Source organism: Suillus fuscotomentosus, assembly GCF_016647785.1.
Source record: "Suillus fuscotomentosus strain FC203 chromosome Unknown F5891scaffold_105, whole genome shotgun sequence".
Taxonomy (NCBI): Eukaryota; Fungi; Basidiomycota; class Agaricomycetes; order Boletales; family Suillaceae; genus Suillus; species Suillus fuscotomentosus.
Window position 1 is genome coordinate 17,795 of NW_024539617.1, and position 26,544 is coordinate 44,338.

General features: G+C 48.1%; 3 protein-coding genes across 3 annotated transcripts; all 3 read right to left on the reverse strand.

The window, feature by feature from the left end:
- Nucleotides 1–13,768: 13,768 nt before the first annotated feature.
- On the reverse strand, nucleotides 13,769–14,497 carry F5891DRAFT_918980 (uncharacterized protein; the record flags this gene model as incomplete). Its single annotated transcript, XM_041373754.1, has 1 exon — nucleotides 13,769–14,497. A coding segment is annotated over one exon (729 nt), but the record flags the coding sequence as incomplete, so codon positions are not given.
- Nucleotides 14,498–20,030: 5,533 nt separating this feature from the next.
- F5891DRAFT_986071 (uncharacterized protein) lies at nucleotides 20,031–22,642 on the reverse strand (the record flags this gene model as incomplete). The annotated part of the gene is made up of 8 exons (XM_041377688.1): nucleotides 20,031–20,834; nucleotides 20,892–20,911; nucleotides 21,032–21,400; nucleotides 21,457–21,624; nucleotides 21,669–21,787; nucleotides 21,845–21,973; nucleotides 22,029–22,417; nucleotides 22,463–22,642. 8 exons carry the CDS (start codon nucleotides 22,640–22,642, stop codon nucleotides 20,031–20,033), a joined length of 2,178 nt encoding a protein of 725 aa, XP_041218799.1.
- Nucleotides 22,643–23,823: 1,181 nt separating this feature from the next.
- On the reverse strand, nucleotides 23,824–25,778 carry F5891DRAFT_1196676 (uncharacterized protein; the record flags this gene model as incomplete). Its single annotated transcript, XM_041368336.1, has 5 exons — nucleotides 23,824–24,202; nucleotides 24,254–24,387; nucleotides 24,436–24,849; nucleotides 25,479–25,541; nucleotides 25,596–25,778. The coding sequence occupies 5 exons, from the start codon at nucleotides 25,776–25,778 to the stop codon at nucleotides 23,824–23,826; spliced, it is 1,173 nt and encodes a 390-aa protein (XP_041218800.1).
- Between the last annotated feature and the right edge of the window lie 766 nt (nucleotides 25,779–26,544).

A 26,544-nucleotide genomic window follows, 5' to 3' on the forward strand; every position in this document is an offset into this window, starting at 1 on the left:
CACTCCTCTGCCCCCAGCATGCCATCGAGCTCACCAGAGTTCTCTTTGGAAGAAATGCCCATTCCATCAACCTCCTTATTAACATCATCCGAGTCACTGAGATCATCGAGCGAGTCTGTCGCCTCGTTGAAGATAATGCGGTGTAGAAACAAAAATACAGAGAGGAACAAATGATGCTCCAAACTGTATCTATAAAATGTTGTAGGTCATGCATTGCCAAGTCTGTGTTACTTGAGGAGACAAGCGCGTTCGACCCTAAAGGGAAGCAAGTGCAGCGAAGATCTAGAGGTACGCGCTGAAGTGAGGCGCGAGAAAGCGCAGGTGCGCGCAAGGCGCGGGAACGCGCGCGCATATTAGCGCGAAGCGCGGGAAAGCGCAGGTGCGTGCGGAAACAATAGAGAGGTTAGACTTAAGTGATAATATGATGCAATATAAGAGAAGAGAGATGTGAAGTGTAGACAAATGGACTTCTACTATGTTCTGCTAAGTAAAATGGTGGGTGGTAACTAGTAAGTTGGGTGAAAAGTAAGTGGAAAACTCGTGTAGTGAGTAGTACTATGTACTGCTGGTGTTTATATAGCGCGCCTAAGCGCGGTCATGTGGAGCCGAAGCACTACCGAGTAGGTATGTAAGGATATATATGGGTGAGAGTCCATGATAAAAATAAAGGTGGAACACTATGCTAATAAAGGAAATGGAAATATACGCACTAGGGAGCTTGGTGGACAGTGGATGGATGCATCTGGATGGCTGGCACTATAGGGCGCGCAAGCGCGGGAAAGCTGCGCCTCATATAGGAATTGCTGTGGACAGTACACAGAGTGGTGCTGCGAGTTGGTGCTGTATACTCCCTTAGTGAAAACTGCCATATCACGCCATGAGAGGCATGAGTCTCTACAGTGGTTCGCCACAGTCTCATGCATATGCAGAGGTGCATATGCAACTTTGCTTTGCGCCTTATTCCTGAGGAAGTTAAAGATGATATTAGAACAGTCATCCACATCATCGCAGAACAAACCGCAGGCGTTGCTCGCCCACCTTCTCCTACGAACCCCACAACCACAGATGGAGTCGCTCCTCCCTCTTATCAAGACGCCGTACCTACTTTGTCCTCTGGTATTCCTAATGAGCTACTGGCTGCAGTCAATAATCTCGCACAGACGACCGAAGCAATAATGGCTTCCCTCAGAGAAGAGGACCCCCAACTAATCCCCGTTCCCGCTCCCGCTATAGAAACTATCGAACATCCTCCTTATCTTTACTCAGTGTTTTCCGCCACTCGCGACGAAATTACTGAAAACCCTAACAACCAGTACCTCTCCCACTACGAAGTACAAGACCTAGCCCATGCACTATCTGCGCTCCATATCCACCCCCCGCTTGTCATTCCAGACTCGTTATCATCGCACACTTTCACAGACGGGATCGTACCCGTACTAGCGTTGGGACGAACCCAACCTGCCACTCCTGCTGAGCTAATCGCGGAGGCGGAGCAACAAGATGTCCCTCTTGGACACCCAATACGCCGAACCACTCCCTCTAGGAGAAGAGTACGGAGCCAGCGTGCCCGTAACAATAAAGGAAAGAAACGTGCTACTAGTGCTGATGAAGCGCTCAGCCCTAAGCCGGTGAAGGTACAACAATTCAGATGGTGAGTCTGAACAATGTTGGGTCTTGCAGAACCTAGCTGCTATTCGACCCTAAAGGGTTTCTGGACTAGGCTTAAGGCTCAGAGGAGAGGAAATATCATAGAAACTTGCTCAGCACTCAGACTCATACTGGTAACTGGTGAAAAGATTCATTGATTATGTAAGCTACAAAAGTGCCAACATAAGGTAAGGTAAAAACAGTCTCTACAAGCCCAACCAGAAATGAATCCCTACACCGGGCCCATCTCCTCTACGGGCAACCTCCCCGAACCCAGATGAGAATCGCGTCTGCAGATACTGCAAAACGCTCGGACATAGGCAAGTCCACTGTCCCGAATATTATTGCTGTGTTTGTCGAGAACTATCCCCGGTCATCTCTCGTTTTATTGCCCACACTACGTCGGAAAAGCTCCTACCTCGTTAACCTGGAAGGACGAAGGATTCTATCATACCCTCGCACTCTGGGAGAACGATAAAGATGAAGCATATGCCGCCCAATGCAGGGAGGAAGAAGCACTCTATCTGGAAGAACGCATGAAAGGCGGGTCGGACGATCTTGAGTATTCTGACGACCCTATCTACCACACTAACCAGGATGATTGAATCTGGTAGCTTCAACCTTAGTGAGGGGGTAATGTTACAATCACTTTGCTCCTTACTTAACGATTCACTATTATGCATCACCTTTCCTTCGCTCTTGAATTCCCTTTTTGATCTGACTTCCATATTCGACCTGTGTACTATTATCCCACCTTAGCCTTGGTCCGTGCGTATATAGTGTCCTATTTAAGCACGTGTACTTTACCTAGAAACGTCACTTCAATCTTACTAGGTTTTACCCAGAACTTCCTTTGCTTAAGACCACCAATCTTAAGTCATCAGAACTGATCTCTTAGTTAAAGCACTCCTTTAACTAAGTCTATGAACCTCTTCTTATTTGAAGGGCTTTATGAATCTCAGCAACACAAATGCTCTGTCGAGCCTTTGCTGTTAGAACTATCCTAGTTCGTAACACCACTATCAGTCGATACATGTACAGGCTCCTAGAAAGTGATGTAGGTCATACCTGTAGCTAGTATGTTGGAATCGACCACGAGCTTAACGCGAACAGCAAAAATCAGGTGTGGTCCCAGCACAAACATCTGCACGACTGAGGAAATCTGAAACAAGCAATAAAGTCTCAATCACCAGGGAATTTTGATCCCATAGAAATGAGGAATCATGCATCATGGTTGCATGCAGAGGGTCGTGGACTCGTGGTTGTGAGTCAAGCAAAGACGCGCCCGGCGAGACCCATACTTTGATTACAAAGATACTCGGAGAATGGTCATCTGATTTTTCTCATCATCACTACCTTAAGAGGACCTCGACTGCACAGACTCGATGATCGAGACAGACGGGCTGGTGGCAGGGGTGGTACTAGGTGTTTTGCTGGAGTCGAGAAGGTTGCATGTGCAAAGGTACATTATCATGGTCACAGCTAGGCCTCACCTGTGGTAGTTTTGTCATTATAATATTCCCAGACTCTATCTATAACTTTTTACATGGCGGGACCTGAGGCTTTTTGTGCATGCTCGCATCTGTTACAAGTAACATCGGCTACATGGCCCCCCTATCATTTTTCCCCTTCGTCCTCGCCCTCGTATGCCTCCGGCTCGCACTTCTCTACCGACTATCCGTTGACCGGATCCTCGGGACCGTTCCCGTCCCTCATCCCCCTCCTATCGCACCAACGTGCGCACGTGCCTTCGGGCTATGACTCGTTCTGACTCGTGCCACCAATGTGGCTTTCCTTATCTTGTCTTATCTTTCCTTTGACTCGTGCATGCTGCACATTGTATCATTTACCGTTGGCTCGTTCCAACGTTTCTCGGTCTCATTCCGCATTCGACCTTACATCACTAATAAGGCTCTGCCACCATCGTACCTATACCCTTTCCGTTTCCCCTTTGCCCTTACCTACAGTACGGTAGCCTTGCCCTCAACCCTTTCCACTTAGTATAAGTAGTCGGTCACTCTGTACTAGATTCCCTAACTTGAATCTACTCAATCTTCCCTCGAACATACTTCCCTCTGAAGCCCCTTCAGCTTCAGTCTCTAGTATCTTTTCTTAGGTGCTCATCGCGCCTAAGTCTACCTCGATCGACCACCTCATCGTTCGGACAAGACTGTCCTTACTTTGAGAACGTCAGTGACTTTGAAGACATCTGTCTTAGAAGTCACGTGACACGCGCGTCTCTGATATCTGCCGACTCGACGTCGCCAGTCTCAGTCGCTACACCGGACCCTTCCGGTTACGTCACGAACGTTAGCGGACGACGCCCCTCTTAGGGTTCCGCATAACAGATCTATTTGAGTGCGTAACAAAAGATTCAAGTTTCCTTTTTTTTTGCGCCCTGCCATCCGCACGGCCATTGACCGACAGACACCACGACTACCTGGACCCCGAAGTACCCTTGGGAACGCGATCCCAACACTCCAGACTCCGAAGAAGAAGAATCGGAAGAAGACCATACGTCCTCCGACGAGTTTCCCGACGAACAACCGTACGGCAACCTCAACTCGAACCCTGGAACAAGAATGTCCGGAGGCCCCACCCCACAACCGACAGTGATCGTATCCAAGCCTGAACTAAAGGCTGGAGTACCACAGAACTATGGAGGAAGCATCGATGATGCCGAGCGCTGGATGTACTCGGTGGAGACATACTTCCTCATCAACCCGACGATCTACAGCTCCGACCAAACCAAGGTCGCTGTTGCACTCCAGTATATGAACGATGGAGACGCCCGCGTCTGGGCTGACACCTTCTACCGAGCAGCCTTCGACAAAACTCCTGTCGACTTCGGTAGCTGGAAGGATTTCAGGAAGGCTTTCACCGAATCCTTCCACCCGGTCGACCGGATGACTGAGGCTCTAACCAAGCTTCATGGTTTGACCCAAACTGGCGACGTGATGCCCTATATCGCAACGTTCAAAACCCTGTCGTCCACTGCTAGTCTCAAGCAGGACGTCGCCCTCATCCACTTCTTCGAGCGAGGGTTGAAACCAGGACTTCGAACCGCCATCTACACGAAGGAGGTCGTCCCCAACACCATCGATAAATGGTACACTGCCGCGACACAGTTGGAAGCCAACTACAAGCGATCAAGAGCAGTTGTGTCCAACAACAGATCGGTACGCCCTTCCGGGCACCGGCACGTCCCCAAGCCTCAGGTTCGCCAACGCGATCCTGATGCCATGGACGTTGATCGTTCCCTCACGCCTGAGGAACGACAGAAGTGCTTCGATAAAGGCCTTTGCTTCAAATGCAAGGAGAAGGGCCATCGAGCAAACGACTCCCGGTTCCACCCGAAGGTGCGCCGAGGAGACAAGAACGACGAAGAAGACAAAGGCAAGAAGCCAAGCAAGTCTGGCGTCCGCCAGCTTGACGAGTCTTCTGACGAGGAAGACATGGAAGTCAACCTTGTCAAAAGAAAGGATTTTTAAAGAGAGGGCTTGTCGAACGGTCAATTCCCTCTATCTGCGCATTGTATACTAAAGCTGTTGGTAAATCCAACGAGTTTCGTGTCCCGGTGACACTTTTCTCTTCTTGCAGTGCCAAAACCGTTCAGTCGACCGCCATCATCGACTCAGGGGCAGGTGGGACCTTCATTAGCTATGACTTCGTCAAGCGAAATGGGATCCGGACCCACCTACTCAAGAAACCCTTCCGGATCACCACAGTAGACGGAAGCCCGTCCTCGGCAGGACAGGTAACCCAATACTGCATGCTATTCATTCGTCTCGATCGGAGACTTATGTATGGAAAGTTCAACGTAACGAAACTTTCCAAGCATGATGATCTACTTTTTGGAAAACCTTGGCTTAGTGCCATGATGCCCAATATCGACTGGAAGGCCAACACGATCTCCCTGCCCGCGACCAATAGGTCAAAGGAGGTGGAGAGGGAACTCAACGCCTCCCGGCGAGAAAGCAAGGCCAAGCCATATCTCTTTCGTGGAGAAAAGGCTGTCCTAGAAGAACTCGACGACGAGGACTTTTCGCCCCTCAAGCGACTCCCCAAAGGCACTCAACATTGCCTCGAGGAAATCAAGAAACGCAAGAAGCGTAACAAGAAGAAAACGGCGCCAATCATCGTGCCCTTCGAAGACACCGACTTCAATACCATGGACGATGTCTGGGTCGGACAGACCCATCTCGCGGATAAAGTTGAGGAGATCTCCACTTATCCCCTCACTGACGATGAAGTTCTAATGGAATATGCCTCGGACGGAACATCCGTCCGGATCATCGAGAACATCTCTTTCGACACTCCGCTCACCAAGGACGGGACCTCGAAGAAAGAAATCCGGAAGGCTCTCCATAGACGAGCAAAACCTCTCCGGAACCTCTGGATCCTCGCTTCTCAGCAGGACTACACGAAGACCTCCAACAAAGCTCAAGAATTTGCTATGGAGGACGCGCAGGAGAAGAAGAAGAAATCATTTGAGGAATTGGTACCTTCCTATCTTCATGATTTTGCTGACATCTTTGCAAAGGACGGTCTGAACAAACTTCCCCCCTCTCGGCCGGGAGTAGACCACAAAATCGAAACGAAGGAAGGCTTCATTCCGAAGTCTTCTCGAGCCTACCTGCTCTCACCGAAGGAAACCGATGCTGTCAAAGCATTTTTGGACGAACACCTCGCCAAAGATTTCATCCAACCCTCGAAGTCTCCTCAAGCTGCTGGATTCTTCTTTGTCGGCAAGAAGGACGGATCTCTCCGCCCCTGCCAGGACTACCGATACATCAACGAATGGACGATCAAGAACGCGTACCCACTCCCTTTGATACCACCCTTGCTTGCGAAACTCAACAAGGCGCAATGGTTCACAAAGGTCGATGTACGATCAGGATATAACAATATCCTCATTCATCCCGACGACAGGTGGAAAGCCGCGTTCTCCACCTCATACGGGCTCTTCGAGCCCAAGGTAATGTTTTTCGGATTGTGCAATTCACCCGCCACCTTCCAAGCTTACATGAACCAGACATTTTCAGAAGAACTGAACGAAGGATGGTTAATCGTCTATATGGACGACATCCTGATCTTTTCAGATAACCTGGATGAACACCGGCAGAGGACCCGCCGAGTGCTGGAGAAACTCCGCAAAGAGTCTCTCTTCCTCAAACCCGAGAAATGTACTTTCGACTCTCAAGAAGTCGAGTATCTCGGTATGATCATTCGACCTGGACAGGTCGCTATGGACACTGCCAAGCTGAAAGGCATCAGCGAATGGCAACAACCCTCTTCGGTCAAGGACGTGCGGTCCTTTCTTGGATTCTGCAACTTCTACCGTCATTTCATTCCCCACTACTCCGACATCGCACGCCCTCTCCTCGATCTAACCAAGAAGGAGATCCCCTTCTCTTGGTCCGATTCTACCGAGGCTTCATTCCAGCATCTGAAGAAGCTTTTCACCACCGAACCGGTTCTGCGGAACCCCGACTCTTCGCGACAGTTTGCACTTGCAACTGACGCCTCGCTCTTCGCGACCGGAGCAGTCTTGCTCCAGACGGATAGCAATGGGGATTACCACCCCTGCGGCTACCTCTCCCAGTCCCTCAACGCGGCCGAACGGAACTACGAAATCTACGACCGAGAACTCCTTGCCATCATCCGAGCCCTTCAGGCTTGGAGGCACTTCCTCGAAGGAAACCCTCACCCAGTCATTGTCTTCACAGATCACAAGAACCTGATCTATTTCCGCTCCGCGCAACGACTCACCCGACGACAGGCCCGGTGGCACCTCACGCTCACCAACTTTGATCTGGAACTTCACCATGTTCCTGGAACAAAGCTCGCTGCACCGGATGCCTTGTCCCGCCGTCCAGACCACGCCATAGCTGGTCAGGATAACGAGGATCGTATCCTCCTCCCCGACACCTTGTTCACCCGTCTAATCGACGCTGAACTCGCAGACGAGTTTCAACGACTCTCTGACGACCCCTCCGACCAGACTGTGAAAACAGCCTTGGACGCCCTTTCCGGGGTGTGCGCACCCCCCATGAAATCTGCACTTTCCAATTGGAGGTTCACCGATGGTGTTCTCTTCTATAAAGATCGTGCCTATGTTCCCCCCGACCTCCGGCATCGCGTGTTGTCTCTACATCACGATCACCCAACCGCCGGGCACCCCGGGCGTTCCGGTACCGAATGGAACGTCAAGAAATCCTACTGGTGGCCCGGAATGGGCTCCTTCATTAGGAAATACGTCGATGGCTGCGCCATGTGCCAGCAGATGAAGGTTAACACCCACCCCACGACACCTCCCCTCACCCCGATACCCTCCTCGGCCCTCCGGCCCTTCGCTCAGGTTTCGGTTGATTTAATCACCGACCTCCCCGAGAGCGCCGGCTACGATTCTGTCATGGTCGTGGTAGACCATGGGCTTACGAAGGGGGTAATTCTCTGCCCTTGCAGAAAAACCATCACAGCGGAAGGAGTAGCCGAACTTTTCTTCAAGAAAGTGTTCATGCGCTTCGGACTCTATGACAAGATCATCTCGGACCGAGGCCCCCAATTCGCTTCGAAGCTAGCAAAGGAGCTAGGACGACTCCTCGACTACCAAGTCGCACTTTCCACTGCCTATCACCCTCAGACAGATGGCCAGACCGAACGGCTCAACCAAGAGCTCGAAACCTACCTCCGGATCTACTGCCGGACGACTCCTTCCGAATGGGCAAAGCACTTGCCTATGGCCGAATTTGTTCATAACTCCCGACGACACTCTGCCAGAAATGCCTCTCCCTTCTATCTCATGATGGGCTACGAACCACGAGGCATCCCCCATCTCTTCCCCGACTCTACCCTACCAACCACCGAAGACCGAGTCAAATCACTCGCCAAGATCCGCGAAGAAGCCCTTGCATGCCACAGCCTCGCGCAGCAACGCATGGCTGATCGTTCCTATGGCCAGCGTTACAAGCCATGGAACGTTGGTGATAAGGTATGGCTATCCGCCATGAACCTGATCACCGGATTCCCTTCTAGGAAACTCGCCCCGAAACGATATGGACCCTTCCCAATCCAGAAGGTCCTCTCCCCCATCACGTTCCAGCTCAAGTTGCCTGCCAGCTGGCGTATCCACCCCACGTTCCATGCCTCGGAACTTTCCTCCTATCAGGAGACAGACGTGCATGGACCGAATTTCACCGAACCTCCTCCTGATCTTATCGATGGAGAGGAACACTACGAAGTGGAAGCTATCCTCCAACACAAGGGTACCGGATCGCGTCGCCGGTACCTCGTGTCTTGGGTTGGCTATCCTGCCTCCGAACGAACGTGGCTCCCCGAAACAGAATTAAAGTCCGCAGCGGAGCTCCTGAAGGCGTATAAGAAGCGACTCAAGATCGCTTCAATCGCCATCTCATGTTGATCAACAACCGCCACCGCAACTTCTCCTACCGCCCTCACTACACTAGGGCTGACCCCACCAGCGAACCCATCCACACCGATACCAAAGCCTTCCATCGCCAACGAATCCGCAATCGCCACCGCCCCACGAAATCCACACCCGTCGACAAACAGAGACCCACTACCCAATACCCCACCTACGCCACTACCCAAGGAAAGACGCTCCACTATGTCGGCCTCAGCGTCGTCTGTTTCCTCGCACCGATCCGCTACCTCTCATGCGTCTGCCTCCGACCCCGACCCGACGAGCCAGCCAACGCATGGCCATGATAGGCCCTCCTACACCATCTTCCGACGACCATCCCTTCGCTCAGTTGTCCAAGACAGGCAACGGGCCTACTGGGAAGCAGTCATCTGCGATCCCCAGTATGCAATCCGACTCGACAACTATCTCAACCGCACCAACGACGACATAACCATGAACCTCGTTCAAGCCTTCAGGGCCACCGATGCCCTCACCGGCGACATCGCCAGGATTGACCTGGCTAGGGAGACTTCCCTATCCACCGTCTCAACCAGATACAACCAAGGCAAGATCAAACGAGCCTTGCTAAATCTGTTTGAACTTAGGAACTTCCATGCCGCCGTCATGGCCGTCGAGGAGGAGCGGGCATTTAATCCCCCTCCCGACCCGCTTGCAGTCGTCGAGCGTGTTGTCTATGACAGAGCTCCGACCCCCTTCCTTCCCCAGCTACCCCGCTCTGAATCACCAGAGCAGATCCCCAACGTCACCCAGTTGACCAACCCCGAAATCGACCGTCTCTATAACGAATACGAACGCGAGCTCTACGCTCCACGTAACCCCTCCCCCATCCTCGATGCCGACACCATCTCTATCATCATCCCAGAGTTGGATGAATGCCCTCCCGCATCACCTGTTCTCAACCCCGACGATTGGGTACCCACCGAGACGGTCCCACACCTCTCTATTGGTTCTCCAGAACCCCTTCCCACTCCGCAACGCCGAAATCACCGTGCTCGTGCACGATCCATCTTGTCCCTAGGACTACCCCTCTCCCATGCGCATCGACCGCGCACCCAGAACTTCACTAGGCACTATCCTCGCGAGGAAGCCCAGGAAGACGCCATCAACGACGCGCGTCGTGATGCCACCGAGACCACCCAGGTCTACCGCAGCAACGTTGTTTGCCGCCAGTGCCGTGTCTACGGACATAAACAGAAACACTGCGCGCCATACTTCTGCCGCATTTGTGGGCAATTTGCCCCAAAACATCTCACTCCCTTCTGCCCTCGACTCGACGGCAGAAAGATCCTTCGCCGTGGAACCTCTTCCGACCGGTTCTACAGGGACATGCAGCAGCTTGAAGCTGCGTATGACCAGGACGCCGCTCGCCTTGAGCAAGAACGCGAAGAGAATGCAATCGAAGCCGCCTCCTGGCTCGAAGACCTCGACTTCGACCCCGCATGGTATAACAACCAGGACGACTACGTTCCTCTGGACGACGATTAAAGAGTTCGTGGAACTCTACCTTGAAACGGGGGTAATGTTACAAGTAACATCGGCTACATGGCCCCCCTATCATTTTTCCCCTTCGTCCTCGCCCTCGTATGCCTCCGGCTCGCACTTCTCTACCGACTATCCGTTGACCGGATCCTCGGGACCGTTCCCGTCCCTCATCCCCCTCCTATCGCACCAACGTGCGCACGTGCCTTCGGGCTATGACTCGTTCTGACTCGTGCCACCAATGTGGCTTTCCTTATCTTGTCTTATCTTTCCTTTGACTCGTGCATGCTGCACATTGTATCATTTACCGTTGGCTCGTTCCAACGTTTCTCGGTCTCATTCCGCATTCGACCTTACATCACTAATAAGGCTCTGCCACCATCGTACCTATACCCTTTCCGTTTCCCCTTTGCCCTTACCTACAGTACGGTAGCCTTGCCCTCAACCCTTTCCACTTAGTATAAGTAGTCGGTCACTCTGTACTAGATTCCCTAACTTGAATCTACTCAATCTTCCCTCGAACATACTTCCCTCTGAAGCCCCTTCAGCTTCAGTCTCTAGTATCTTTTCTTAGGTGCTCATCGCGCCTAAGTCTACCTCGATCGACCACCTCATCGTTCGGACAAGACTGTCCTTACTTTGAGAACGTCAGTGACTTTGAAGACATCTGTCTTAGAAGTCACGTGACACGCGCGTCTCTGATATCTGCCGACTCGACGTCGCCAGTCTCAGTCGCTACACCGGACCCTTCCGGTTACGTCACGAACGTTAGCGGACGACGCCCCTCTTAGGGTTCCGCATAACAGATCTATTTGAGTGCGTAACAGCATCCATTTCCTTTGTCTAGCGACAGGATGACAACATATGGTTCTCCACCGACATCATCTTGAATCCCTCACCTACGTCAATTCATTCTATTCTTGAATGTTACATCTGCAGCAGTCGCAGGTGTCTGGCCCATGCGGATTGAGGCTGCACGCCCGCTGATTCGAGCTTGACGTTCAAAGAATCCTGCCTTGCTCCTGACATTATATTGCTCAAATCTATGTCTCCTTAATTTGAATCTACTTTGTGACACTAAAGAACTACTTAAGTACGACAACCAGGCTTGGAATGGAGATAAACCAACAAATTTTCCGTGCTCCCTGCAGAGCAGACAACTTCACCGAGCATTACATGCTACTGCCAGTTGATATATGCGCACACTCTTGGAAAGTGATTGAGGTCATGTGGGTTGCTGTGTCGGAGTCAGCGACTAGTTTAGCATTATATTCTCGAATGCCAAGGATCAGCCGTGGTCCTAACACAAACATCTGCACGACCTCCAAAATCTGAAACAAGCCAGACAAAGTCTGATCTTCTATGAGATATTAGCTCTATAGAAATGATAGATCGTGGTCACATGTAGAGGTAAGTGAAAGATTGACATACCATTGAAAATGTTGGAGAGAATTCAATAATGAGGTTGAAGCAAGAGAGAGCAACAAAGCTACCAAGTCCAACCCTTCAGTGGAAAAAGGGAACAATAATCACAATATGAACTTATCTCACAAAATAGAGCACATGAGTTTTCATCAACACCGTAAAAAAGTCCCCGATAATCCCTCCTGCCGCATGTAATCGCAGTTCATGGAAGTGTTTTACCGCAATCCAGACTGCAAGACATAGTGTGAGGACCTCCCACACAATGTAGAGTATCCAAATAGCGGAATCCAGAACTAGGACATCTCCTGTATAGCTAATCCTGCACTGGTAGGTGCTGGAGAGAATGAGTTCCTCTGGTATCCATCAATGAGCCCCATGCACATTCGTTTTCATCCACAATTAAGTGTACCTCCTGAAGTATGCATCGTTGACATTACGGTTGCCACTCCATCAAAAGTGTTGATCGCCAGGAAGGTGACAACGAGAAATATCAGGATCTTTCTGTCTTGTTGATACATGGCATGCAACCGAGTGATGATGATGACTTGCAGCATGTTTCAGTCATTCCAATATCACTGAGATCTTGCAAGTGCAAAGCTCACCCCACAGCATCACAAATACCACAAAAACCAACCAAACCCATATAGTGTACATCATCCAGCCTGACAAATCCGATCAGCAAGCAGTTTCAGGTAGCACAGACTCCAAACAGACTCACATCTTTGATAGTATAGCGTGGCAGCCATTAGTGGACTGAGAAGTCAGCAAAGAACCGCACCCACTGCTACAGAACACCACAGTTAATTTGAGGGGAATGGCAGGCATTTGTGCAGAAGACTCACTGTGTCTGTCAGCGAGATGGTCAGAACACCAACTGATGCCGTTGGTCAGAAGAAGAGATGACAGTGAAAGTACCAAGGACACACACCAACCATGGACAGACTGATCATAAGAGATAGACGATTAGCACAACACCGATTATTTTGCCTTCGGAACATACGCAGCAGATAGGATTCCAAGGTAACGCACCTAGTATACTTTTAAGTCAGCCCAAATTTTACTCACAACAAACAAGCTACATACACTGAGATACAGCACTGTCATGAGCAACCACCATTGTCTCTGTAATTAAGTGTACTTTCATGTATGTTCCTCTGGCATGAGACTGTACTCACCCAGACCAATTTGACCTACAAAAGGATTATTAGCAAGACGGGTTCTGGTGATAGTATTAATATTGACATACCTCTTGTCCAAATGTTCGTGCTGAAAAATACTTGTGAGACATCAACGTCTAATTGGCCCGTGCGGAAGGCAGAGAAAGTGTGGAGCGTGAATAACCGGTGCAAAAGTGGCTCCCTGTAGGCACCAGAGAGCCCTATGAAGATTGTGACTAATAATACATGACAAGTGAGCCTGAACCAACTTGAAGATACGCTAGGGAAGAGGAACCCAAGAGAAAACACCACAATCATATAGTAATACATGGACCGAGAAAGCCAAAGCGAAAAACACCTGAAAAAACAATACCATCCCCTCAAAAACATGAAGTCTCGACCGCTATAACGGTGTTAAAAAATAAGGGAGGGAAGGGAGGGTAGAAAGAAAGGTAAGATAAAGATAATTGAAATGAAGTGATGGAAGAGACGCACCAGATCAAGCCTGAACCTCATGAATAGACACACGTTCATGAAAGAGTAAAGCCTGCAATAGCACAGGATTTTTTCGAACGTAACGCTCCCAAGTGTCAGAGCGCCAATGCCCGATGCGCTGAATACTGGCCAGAGGTACACCAGCAGCAGCAAAAGAAGTTGCGCCACCTGCTCGCAGGGAATGTCCTGCAATTCTGGCATCGAAGAAGTGACACAGCCGGCGGATAAACCATACCCGAGAGGGCGGTCTACCATTGGAACACAACCAAAGGAAAGGTTGTAGAGGGAACTTGCAGTTCCTCATGTTGAGGTACGTCGCGAAAGGTGTGAGCGGATCATCCTCTCCAACTGAATGCTGAATCAGAACTTGATTCCCCTCAAACCGAATGTTGGCCTTATCATGGGGTAAAAGAAATGAGAAGTGGTCTGTATCCAAGCAAACTGAATGATGCTGAGACAACTTGGCATAATCTTGAAGGTCAAGCTGATCAGGCCATACCAATTCGCCCAGCCGCATAAGACCAAAAAACCCGACCAGAAGTTGGGCAAGCCAGAGATGATTGTCAAATGACAGTGGTCTAATGATAGTGTTCACAACCCATACCAAGTCTTCCCTTAGTAACGGCTGCTTTCTGACTACCACTTGACCAAAGCGCCGAGCCGAACCTTTGAGAGAACGGTGTACAAGCTGAGATTGCCGAATCTCCCTAATAGACGGATAGTAGGGTTCCAACTGGCTAACGATACTGGACAGATAACACTCAACCGAGCGCGGCTGAATGTGTTGACACATATACACAACATAAAAGGATAGGGTGTCAACTGAAGGTTCCACGGGAAAATGATGAGCCGCGCAAAAGGACAGATATGAGTTGAGATGAGATGAATATGAACACATCGTAGATGTATCCGGAGCCAAACCGAGAGAAATAGAATGCTCAAGAATGAGACATTCCAAGGACCAAGCTTCCCTTTTGGGCTGCCTGGCATTGGTCGAAATAGTGATCATTTTTTCGCTGCCCCCAGCGTATTCCGAGGGGGTTCAAAGGGCAAAATCTCCAAACCAGGAGATGTCTGGATAGCGTCGCCGTTCTTCCAGCGAGAAAGAGAGTCAGCAACCGTGTTATGATGACCCGGTACAAAAAATACTCAGAGATCAACATGAGACGTCAATAAGACATCAACGACTGCCATCAACAACCAGTTATAAGGCGGAAGGGCCGCCAGGGTGTTGAACAATGCTACGGTGTTCATGTTGTCTGAAAAAACCACCAATTTTTCATATGGCACCTCAGGCATCACTTTTTGGTACCAATAAAGGGTCTAAGAGACCCACTTTCTATGTCGTGGAAAAGTGGTCTAAGAGACTCAACCTCTCTACCATCTATTAATACAACACCCCTTAATATTCTGTTGCACCTCTTGCGTGGCCCTGACGCCGCCACCGGTAGGCACAATAGCCACTTGCGAAATGCTCTAGGGCCACTGGCGCCATCACCGGTAGGCACGATAGCCACTTGTGAAATGCTCTAGGACCACTGGTGCCATCACCAGTAGGCACGATAGCCACTTGTGAAATGCTCTCGATAGGACCACTGGTGCCTCCATCAGTGGGCATGATAGCCTCATGCAAAATGTTCTAGGGCTACTGAGCTTTGTACCTGCATTTGGAGGAAGAATGGGAAATCGAGCACATATAGTTGCTCCTAGTGTATCATCAAAAAGTATATAGCGGTGGGAGGCAAATTATGATCTACATCGATGTATCAATCCTCACACACCAATCATAGGTGTGCCCTTGATGTGCCGTGGTACTGATAGTAGGCCTCAATGCGGTATCATATAGAGTCTGGATGTTGGAAGATGCACGAAATGTGGGGATGTACGAGCGAGTGGTAACCAATAGTAATGGAGAGGAAGCTCGTAGGGTTTTCTAGAAGCTTCAGCCTCCAGAATGACAGTTGCGAGCCAATAACATCAGGGATAAAAATCATACTAAATTTGAAAGACAAACCGGCAGGTGTTTGCTGCCAACAATCCCATCTGAACTGGTCTCATAGATTCCACTAGCACGCCCCATCCTACTAGTACCAAAGTTTGGATGAGAACTATGGGTTTGATGACTACACTACATTCGATGGGTACGCAAGGAACACGGCAGTAAGAACTCAATACCAACTTCGGTCTTACTTGTAACATTTTCATGATTGTTCTATCCATCCCCGCCATGGGCCACAGAGCCAAATACTTCACATTAGAAGCGAAGTTGACAGCTGGAAAGCGTCAAAAAGCATCTTATTCTCAGTCAGAACGGCAAGTATCTTGTAAATATTCTGTGCATTGGTATCATGATTTACTGTTGCCACAGAGGTAAGATTACTTGCAAAGCTCAGAATGCCTGTGCCTATGTCAAGCATCATGGACGACGTGGAGCTCGTACAACCATCCAAGTCAGCGAGCTGCCAGACTCTCTGACATCCTCCCTGCTTCTATTCGCGACTCTTCCTCTTCCCGACTCCTATCTCTTTCACCAATCCTATGCTGGTTCTGACTTGATTGATGAATCCGATCTCTCACAGTGGGATAAACCCCCTCCTTATAATTATCCAGTTCCACTCAACTCGCCAGAGGAAGCACAATTTACGGAAAACCTTGTTGATGTGATGCACAGACAGTACTTGCACATCCAAAGAGAGGCTTGCAGCCATCGCGCTGACGTGTATAAGGCGGGAGACACTTCCAAGAATCTTATGGAGATTCGAGAGGTGGAGAAGAGGTTGGTTGCAGGTTGGGAGGGGATTTGTGCTTGTGTCGCCAACTTGCAGGGATGCTCGAGACATGAGCTTGTGGCCAAGTGTTACCTGCAAGGGTTAGCAAGAACAATCTTGGATTACCGACGAGAGGCAGATTGCTTAGCTACTGGCAAGAATCCATATGTATGACCATGACAGCGAGTATAATATATACAAGGGCTTCGCTTCGTTGCCCGATGGCACAACAACGAACCACCAGTGTGGTGCATGCGCAATTCAGCATCATGTCGTGCTGCATCTACCCCAAGTGCAGCCTTATTGGTCATAGGCTGAGGACTATCAACCCTTCACATCCACACGACCCTCGTTAACCCAATCCTGCAAAAGATGGTGAGCATGTTTGGGGTCCGACAAAAAGGGAAATCAGGTCAACAAACCAACTACGACTATGTCCACGGCCAAGGCTCTGATTTGCTTTATGATTTTGTCTAACGTGCATGTCAAGATGATCCTTCATCTTTTTCTTTCCTAGTGTATCATCCGAAAATCTGACACCACACTGCTTACACTGGGCGGGTAATTGATCATACAACAGATTTAAGACATTTCCTGGACATCTGATGGTAGAGAAAGTACAAGGATGCTAAGATAATACTGTAAATGACCAATGTCAGCCTCGCATACTCCTGTGACATGCCACCCACAAAGCACAGCAATGATTGCAGCTAAACCCCAGATGCCACAATCGTGGTTGTTGGTTTGAAGAGGTTGAATCTGAATGAAATGAGACCAGTCGGACTCATCAGGTGAAGAGACTTACATTGAGTTGTCGAGCCACCCATCCTTTGAAGTCAACGGGAAGGTGATACTGATGTTTGTGCGCCAGCAAAATGAGCCAATCAATCAATTTCATTATGTCCTTTTTGTGATTCATTTTGTTATTCGGATGTTAATAATAAGAACATACCTTTACGTCATGTTTCCAAGGCTTTTGATCCCCAAGGCTATCGAAGAGGTGCAACTCTTTGGAGGGCAGGTAAATGGCACAAAATACCCAATGCCCAATGCGGGAGGGTCAATGTATAGGAAGCACCCATATGTCCTTCTCCCAATAATGTGTCCATGAACATTGACGCCAGATGACTTCATCAGGCACATTGTATTGAATGCGTGGAAGCTCATGAGTGGAGAGTATCGCGCAAGAGACGTTGGGAACTTTGAGTTCGGAATAGAGTAGAGCAGCGCAACTGTTAATGCAGATGTCATTGAGATATGCTGTAGGTGAACGGAGAATGTCAATGTCTTTCGGTTCAAAAATCTGATGGGGAAATCCGTCACAGGGAGGTCAGACTTGCGCTGTAAGGGTGCCAGGCATGACAATGTTTGATTCAAAAGCTGGAATGTAGTCATCGATTAGAAGATTCTGGAAGAACAAAATGAGTTACAAAAGCCAGATTTAATTTAAGCAAGCAACTTTACCTTAGAGACATCCCACTGGAGAACGTTCACATCAACAATGTTGCCAAATTTTGTGGTGTCATTGGCATCGTCATGATCTAAGGGCCCCGTATCACCCTCCAGAAGGTCTGCGAGGGCAGCTTGGTCTGAGTTGACACGCGGTATATCTTCAGTGAAAGTTGGATCATCATCACCCTCTAAGTCCGGCGATTCTAATGTAGTAGTATGGGTTGAGGTGATGGTGGTATGCAGAGAGTCGCCAGAAACGCCAAGAACAATTCATTGTGCTTTGTTCACCTGGGTGGCAAACTGTGCCGAAGATGCTAGCGGGTTGGTCCAGCATGATTGAGTCCGAAGGAAGTTGCTGTGGCGCCATTGCAGGGTAGCTGTAAAATGATCACCTGCAGATTTGACATCAGAAAATGAAGCTTAAATTTGATATATTAATACGTACTTCCTGAACAATGAACAGCGAGTTCGAGTGCGGCTAACTCTTCTCCAAAAAAACAGCACAGATTGTCTGCCTCAGTGTGAAGTCACAGCTGTCCTTCTTGGCAGCGATCATGCTTAAGAAGTGCGCGTATGCCATCCCTCACCTCATAATCTTCCAACCACCGAGGTACCTCACCAACTGAAGGGGTGATCCACATGTCTTCCATGAGTGTGGGATCAGCGTGCAAGTCTGCAAGCTTCATTGGAAGAGGTGATGGTAGCGGAATGCCAGAAGATATGTCATAATGGGATTCCAACTGCTCACAATATAAATTAAACTTTCTGATGGCAGTCATGAGGGCGGGTTGCTGTTTGGCTATGGCCTTCCTCGTCCACACCTTTCAGTCTTATAGCACTGCAGAACCTGTTGATAGGACATGTACATTGGCCTGAAAAACCTGATGTACAGGACACCGGCCGGCCTATGCACCACCTGTGTAGGCCAGCCATGCAAAATCCTTGTAGGCCGGTGCCCTAGACACAAAATAATGTCTCTGCACTACCTGTGCAGGCCGATGCCCCAGACACACAATAATGTCTCTGCACTACCTGTGCAGGCTGATGCCCCAGACACATAGTAATGTCTCTGCACTACCTGTGCAGGCCGATGCCCCAGACACACAGTAATGTCTCTGCACTACCTGTGCAGGCCGATGCTCCAGACACACAATAATGTCTCTGCCATACCTATGTAGGCTAATGATGGAGAACTCCTGCAAGCTCATACCTGATATAGAGAATGACATTCCTACATTACTTATATTAGTGAAACCAGCATATTCATGTAGATCTGACTTACCATGCATCCTGGATAGATATGCAGGTTGTCTTGTACACTGTAATCTAACATAAGATTCCATATAGTATTAGGTCTAGCTAACCTCACTCATCTCATATAGGATGATATAGATGGTGACCCAAATTCTATGACATATTGAGAAGAAAAAGTACTGTCTACAACTACACTCCTTACCTAGTGACTAGGCAGGCTAGCCCAAAGGGTCAATATGTTATGAATGGTGGGCTGGCCTAGGCCTACATGCTACACAACCCAGCTGGCCTAATTGGTCAATATGTTATTAGTGGTTGGCCAGCCTAGGCATACATGCTGCACAAACTGGCCGGCCTAATTGGTCAATATGTTATCAGTGGTCAACCGGCTTAGGCATACATGCTGCACAAACTGGCTGGCCTAATTGGTCAATATGTTATCAGAGGTCAGCCGGCCTAGGTTTATATGCTGCACAAACTGGCTGGCCCAATTGGTCAATATATTATCAAGGGTCGGCCGCCCTTGGCCTACATGCTGCACAAACAGGCTGGCCCAATGGGCCAAAATGTGATCAGTAGGGCGGCCGCACCTGATCTACATGCCACACAGGCTAGTTGGCCCAATGGGCCAATATGATATCAGGTGACGGCCGCCCAGGCCCTACATATGGTATAGACTGGCTGGCCTAATAGGCCAATATGTTCTTGTGGGGCAGGCCGTCCTACCTGTGCAATCAGCAGAGGTGCATAGGCCTATTACAACCACCTGCATAAATTACATAGACCATATCATACATAGAGTAAAGTATCCCCAGTGCTAATATAAATATAGACATGAAAATTAAAGTGTATATGACAACAAACTGCAAAAAGAAAATTCTAAGACATTGTGCTAATACTAGTTTCTCAGTCCTCATACTTCTTTGAAGGTACTTTCCCTCTGGCAGAATGATGAGGGGCAGGAGGAGCAGATGTCTTCACCTTTTTCATGGGTGAATCATTCACATCTGTTGCTAGCCGCTTACCCTTTCCTTTTCCCCCAGCTTTAGTACCACTTGCCTTCTTGAATGTAGCAGCCCTCTTCTTAGCCATGTGAGCCACCTCAGCCACTCTCTTCTCCTCAGCCACTCGAGCCTTCTCAGCCACTCGAGCCTTCTCAGCCACTCGAGCCTTCTCAGCCACTCGAGCCTTCTCAGCCACTCGAGCCTCCTCAGCAGCCCTCTTCTCCTCAGCAGCTTTCTTCTCTGCAGCAACCCTTGCCTGCTCTGCTTCCCTCCTCTCTTTCACCTGCCTTTTGTTCTCCAGACGCCTCATATGAACTTCTTCACTCACTGACATCTGCTTCTCATGAGCATCTGGCAGCATTGCCTCCACCTTCACCTGAATTCTAGTAATTGCCTCCTCAATCTTCTCCCCTACCTGAATGCCAAGGATGGAGGCGCCCAAATATTCTGATATGTCATCTCTGGCCTCATCTGCTTCATACTCCTGAGCACGGCGACACTCACGAAGGAGGAGTCCAAGTCCAAGGACAACAATCATACCCCAACCATGAGATCTGATGATATAGCTCTCTAGTTCCTTCAAAGCAGTGAAGGATGCCTGAATATCATAGTGCATATTTTGAGGTAGATATTCCTCAGACCACATCCAAGATGACCAACCAGGCAGATGTTGCTTCCTAGCTTTGCCCTTAGAATCTGTAGTTTGCTTTCAAAAACAAGTCAAATTCAGTGCTGTATCACAAAATTCATGAATTATACATACTGTCTCGGCAAGCTTTTGAACTGTGGCCAACAGATGATGGTATGATGGGAGAGTGGAGAGGGACTGAAGATAACCAACTGTATCACCATCCATATGGAATTTCGGGCAGGAATGGGAAAGAGACAAGGTGTGGCTCGGACCTATTGCCAAGTCTTCCTCTTCATCTGAAGAAAGATTGGCTTGGGGGACCTTCTTCAGTACCTCGTCCTCATCATCTGATAGTTCCACATATTTTCGGTTCTTCCTTGGTTTTTGACTTACATCGCCCTTCTTAGCCAGAGAATCATAGAAGTCACCTTCCTTATACCCAACGAATCGTAAAATTGGTTCATTACGATTAGCACGGAACTTCCAAAGTAAAAAAATGGTGCTGATGGCGTCCTTCTGCAGGTGAGAAGGATCCTTGATGACCACATTCCGAGGGATGCAGTCCATGTCAAGGTAATGGTCTGGATCCTGAGTGATATGACCCCAGGGGACTGCAGCCTGAGGGTTGTTTGAGATGACCGCTGTTGAATGTAAACTGTCAGAAAAATACATGACTTCAAAAATAGAAATAAATCACCATAAGCCTTTTGAAAGACCTTTCGTACAACCTTCTGCTGATTTTTGAGCATGAGAGATTCAAACCCTGTTGGTAGGCGAGGATAACCCTCATCGTCCACATGCACTGTTAAATCGGGCAAGTTCTCATCTTCCTTGTCAGATCGGTCTTCAGGATCTATGCCTGCTGCTAGATCATTCACAAGTAAATCAATTACAGTAGCCAAGACTTACTGTACTCTGCTTCAGTCAGCCAGTCAGCAAGGCGGTCTTGAGACTCTCCTGCCCATTTTTTATTTTCTTTGGATGTGAGAGTAAAATTTTTATTCGACTTCCTGGGACAGGATTCCCAGCTAAGCCCATAATTCATTAATATAAATGTTGATGAGAAAAGAAAACATAACACTGACATGGTTGTTCCAGGCATTTTTCCCTCCCCTCGATCATGAGCTGCAAGAATCACAAGATGTAAACCCATAGTTCTTCCTGCCATCTTTATGAAGTCCTCCATAAGTTTCTTCTGGTGTCGGCCACGGTATCTGTAGATACACATGAGGTTATCTTAAATATATCAATGTAGTATTGAAAAAATACCTGTCTTTGACGTCAGAATGAGCACCTTCATTATTCCACTTTTCGGCCACAAGTCTGAGCTCCTCAAGCACATCTGGTGAGAGGGCATTGTGCCAGGACCGGACAAGCTTTGTCCTTGTCCCCATGGACCTCAGGTCAGAGGTGTCACGATGCTTCTTATCATACTCCCCAATTTCTTCTTTAAACAACTTCTGAGCGACATCAAAAGGTGATAATTCAGTCTTGAATGCTGCAGCATCCAGAGGCTTGTCATCCTCTCGGTCTCTGACCATGTCTACAGTGACAATCCCTGGACCAGATGGGAATTTATGACCTTCCTGTATGATTTTTTCCTCGAGGTCCCGATCTTCATCATCCTCCAGGAACCGCAAGTAATATGTACGAATAGCCTATAAAATTAGATTATTGTAGATATAAAGACACTGGAAACCTACCTTCCGAAAGTTTTTGTCTGGAAGCATTATAGAAGGATCCTTGGCTCGATCAGTTTCAATTATAGTATCCTTGATGGTTTTGAGGATTGTAGCCCTCTTGGAAGTGTTTCCTTTGGCAGAAACATAGGCAACCTTGTGCTCATCCAAAACACTCTTGAATACATGTGTCCAGTCAGCCATTATATGCAAAAGCCTCAAGAACGTAGGCCAGTATAAGTTTGCAGAAAGTGCAACCAGTCCACAACTCACTTGATAACAGATCAACAAACCATGTCACATGATCAAAACACGGTCATGTGCTCATCAGGTGACAATGGTGGGGTCACATGTGACCCCAACATTCCATTGTCACCTGATGAGCACATGACCGTGTTTTGATCATGTGACATGGTTTGTTGATCTGTTGTCAAGTGAGTTGTGGACTGGTTGCACTTTCTGACCAACTCAAACTTAATGACATTAGTTTATACACCAAATCTCAAGATTCAGATATGAAAAACAAAAGATTGCTCAAACTCAGAACAGTGATAACATGAGCAAAGAACAGTGTAAGACAAAAAACATGTAAATTAAGCTAAGTGCGCCTCCAATGGAATATCCAACCAGGTACTACCATTCTTCCTACCAGAATAGAGTACTGTGGACCCTGGTGGCTGAGTGAATGTGTGGCTTACTTTGCAAGAGTCATTTTTGCACTCAAAAATGTAAGCCTTACTGTCCTTGACATAGGCGGACCTCCAAGAATTAACCCTACCACACCCACTGCATTGGATAGGCAAGGGGTTGCCCCAAGGACGGACCTCCACATTAGCCCATGCAAACCTAGAAATATTAAGGCCGCTGTAGAAACAACAATACAGAGAGGAACAAAAGATGCTCCTAACTGTATCTAAAAATGTCATAGGTCGAGTGTTGCCTAGTCTGCGTTACTTGAGGAGACAAGTGCGTTCGACCCTAAAGGGGAAGTGAGTGCAGCAAAGATCTAGAGGTATGCGCTGGAGCGCAGCGTGGGAACACGCGCGCGTATTAGCGCGAAGCGTGGGAAAGCGCGTGCGCATATGCGGAAATGATAGAGACTAAGCTTAAGTGATGATATAATGCAAGATAGAGATGTGAGTGCGAGATGTGCTAATGAATAGGTTTCTACTGCGACTTTCTAGGTATTAAGTAGGTAAGTAAAGATGGGTGAAAAAGTAAGTCAGTAATAGTATGTACTGCTGGCGCTTATATAGCGCGCCTAAGCGCGGTCATGCGGAGCCGAAGCGCTACCGAGTAGGTATGTAAGGATATATATGGGTGAGAGTCCACGATAAAAATAAAGGTGGAACACTATGCTAATAAAGGAAATGGAAATATACGCACTAGGGAGCTTGGTGGACAGTGGATGGATGCATCTGGATGGCTGGCGCAAGCACGGGAAAGCTGCACCTCATATAGGAATTGCTGTGGACAGTACACAGAGTGGTGCTGCGAGTTGGTGCTGTATACTCCCTTAGTGGAAACTGCCATATCACGCCATGAGAGGCATGATTCTCTACACCGCCCTCCTTGACAGTGGTCAACAGAAATATATCAGAGTGGCTGCCTAGGTCCCAGGACTGTGAGAGCATATCCTTGAAAGCTAACTGAAGTGGGCACTGCTCAATGAGAACCCTCTCAGTAAATGAAATGAACAAGTGCGAGGCAAAAGAAGGTTGAAAACGAGGAGCATTGAAGGCGATGGTACCGGTTAATTTGTGTCTGTGGAAATATTAGATAAACCATGTCAAATAAAGGCAAAAAAAAACTTACCGGACAACAGCCTCTTGCAAGCCATGAAATGAGTCTAGGTTGTTGACAAGGGAGCCGCAGCATAGCATCCAGAGATATGATTCTTGGGCATGGTCAATGATACTTTGCCAGGGTTGGAGGATTATATCCAAGAACTGTAACAATAGTCACTATTGGCCAGTTCCAAAGAAAGAAAAATTTACATCATTGACCGGAGTGCTCACATAGCCCTTTGAATCATCTCCATACCCAGCAAAAGGGTCTCCGAAGTCCTCATCAGTGTGAGTGGACAAGCCGATGACAACACGCTCCCAGGTGAATGAGTTCTTCAAACCTTTAATGATCTGGCAGATGTGGGTTCTGTAGGGGGCGAGCTTGACATCAGTACCAATGTCATAGTAGACCTCGATATATTTGATGCCATCGCCGGAGTAGTATGGCTTAAGGAAGCTGTGAGCAAACTCAAATGGGCTACCAGCCACTCCGAAGTCGACAAGGATAAGGTGAATAAAAATGACTGGAGCCGCCGATATTTCAGCATGGGCGGACACCTCAAGTGCACCAGTGACAGATAGGAACTTGTCCAAGAAGGGAAGGCCGTTGCTTTTATAGAAACCCTGTAGTAATGTGATGTTATCAATGAGGCATGAACAACAGACAAAAAAACTCACAAAGTAGGCGGCACTTTGTTCCATCTTAAGATGGCAGCATATGCACCTGAATGGCCAGCACAGTCTCCAGACCTCAATCCCATTGAACATCTTTGGGAATTACTCAAGAGAATGCTTGCTGCCTATCAAGACCCACCTAATGGACTATTTCAGTTATGGGAGAGAGTTGTAGTAGAGTGGGGAAAGATTGCTAAGGAGGAGTGTCAGAAATTGATAGAAAGTATGCCTAGGAGGGTAGCAGCAGTCATTAAAGCTAAGGGAGGAAACACTAAGTACTAGAATTATAGAGATTATGTATAATTGATTCAAACTCAAAAATGTGTCCCAATGAGTCACTTAATTAAAATGGCCATATCTTCGCACGGCGTCAATGGATTCTCACGCTATAGGGGACATAATTGTAGCCGAGAAGCGGAGCTTTTTGGGACCTCCCTTTGACTTAGTCAGATTCTCACACCCTGGCTCGCAATAACACAATTACATGAAAACCTACAAACATTGGGACACTTTTTTGAGCCACTGTATAAGAAGAACAATGTACATTAGCAAATAGAGGAGTGAGAGAATGTGCGCACCTCATTGTGAGCACTTCTCATTTCTAAGTCCTCACTGGTGGCGGCCCTGGTGGCGGTCAAAGCCTTGATAAGAAAGATAAAGTGAATTAGCAGATAGAAGACAGAACATAGACTAACCTCATGCTGACTATTCCTCTTCTCTAAGTCTCCACCTCCCACAGGTAAGGCGCCCCTGGTGGTGCTCAAAGCCTTCATTTTCTGGCGGTCCCCTCCAGAGAGTCGCACTCTTGAGATCTGGAGGAGGACACGTGGCGCTGAGCCACTGGTACATTTCTTGGCGGTATTCTTGGTGCGGGCCATTATTGATGAGGGAGAGTGCGCAAAATGCTAGAATTGTAGACAGTGTTAGCAGAGTTGCATGCGCCACACAAAAACAAAATAAGCACAACTCACATTCAAAAGACGCATTGGAGAAGAGTGGCACTGATAAAAAAGACGTGCTGACAAAAGATCCACTGAAAAAAGAGAGCCGGTAGTCAGTATAGTATACCATGCATGCGCCATACAAAAACAAAATAAGGACAACTCACATTCAAAAGACACGTTGGAGACGAGTGGCACTGACAAAAAGATGCGCTGACCAAAGATCCACTGAAAAAAGAGAGCCGGTAGTCAGTATACCACAAGGCCACACAAACATAAACTTACATTAACAAAGAGACATGTTAGAGAAGAGTGGCGCTAATGAAAAGATGCACTGAGATGTCCAAGAACTAGTCAGTATATCACAAGGCCACACAAAGACAAACTTACATTAACAAAGAGATGTGTTAAAGAAAAGTGGCGCTGAAAAAAAGACGCGCTGAGATGTCCAAGAACTAGTCAGTATATCACATGGGACAAACAAAACAAACTCACATGACAAAGAGACGTGTTGACAAAAGGAACACGTTGACAAAAGAGACACGTTGATGAAAGAAACTTGTGCAAATACCAATCAAAGATGCACGTGATGTCTATCAGCAAAGTCCGATTGTGGACTTATTTGCTCCCTAGGATTTGTGCGCAGGAACGGCCGGTGCAAACATCAACAAATAAACAAACAATACATCAACCGTCAATATTG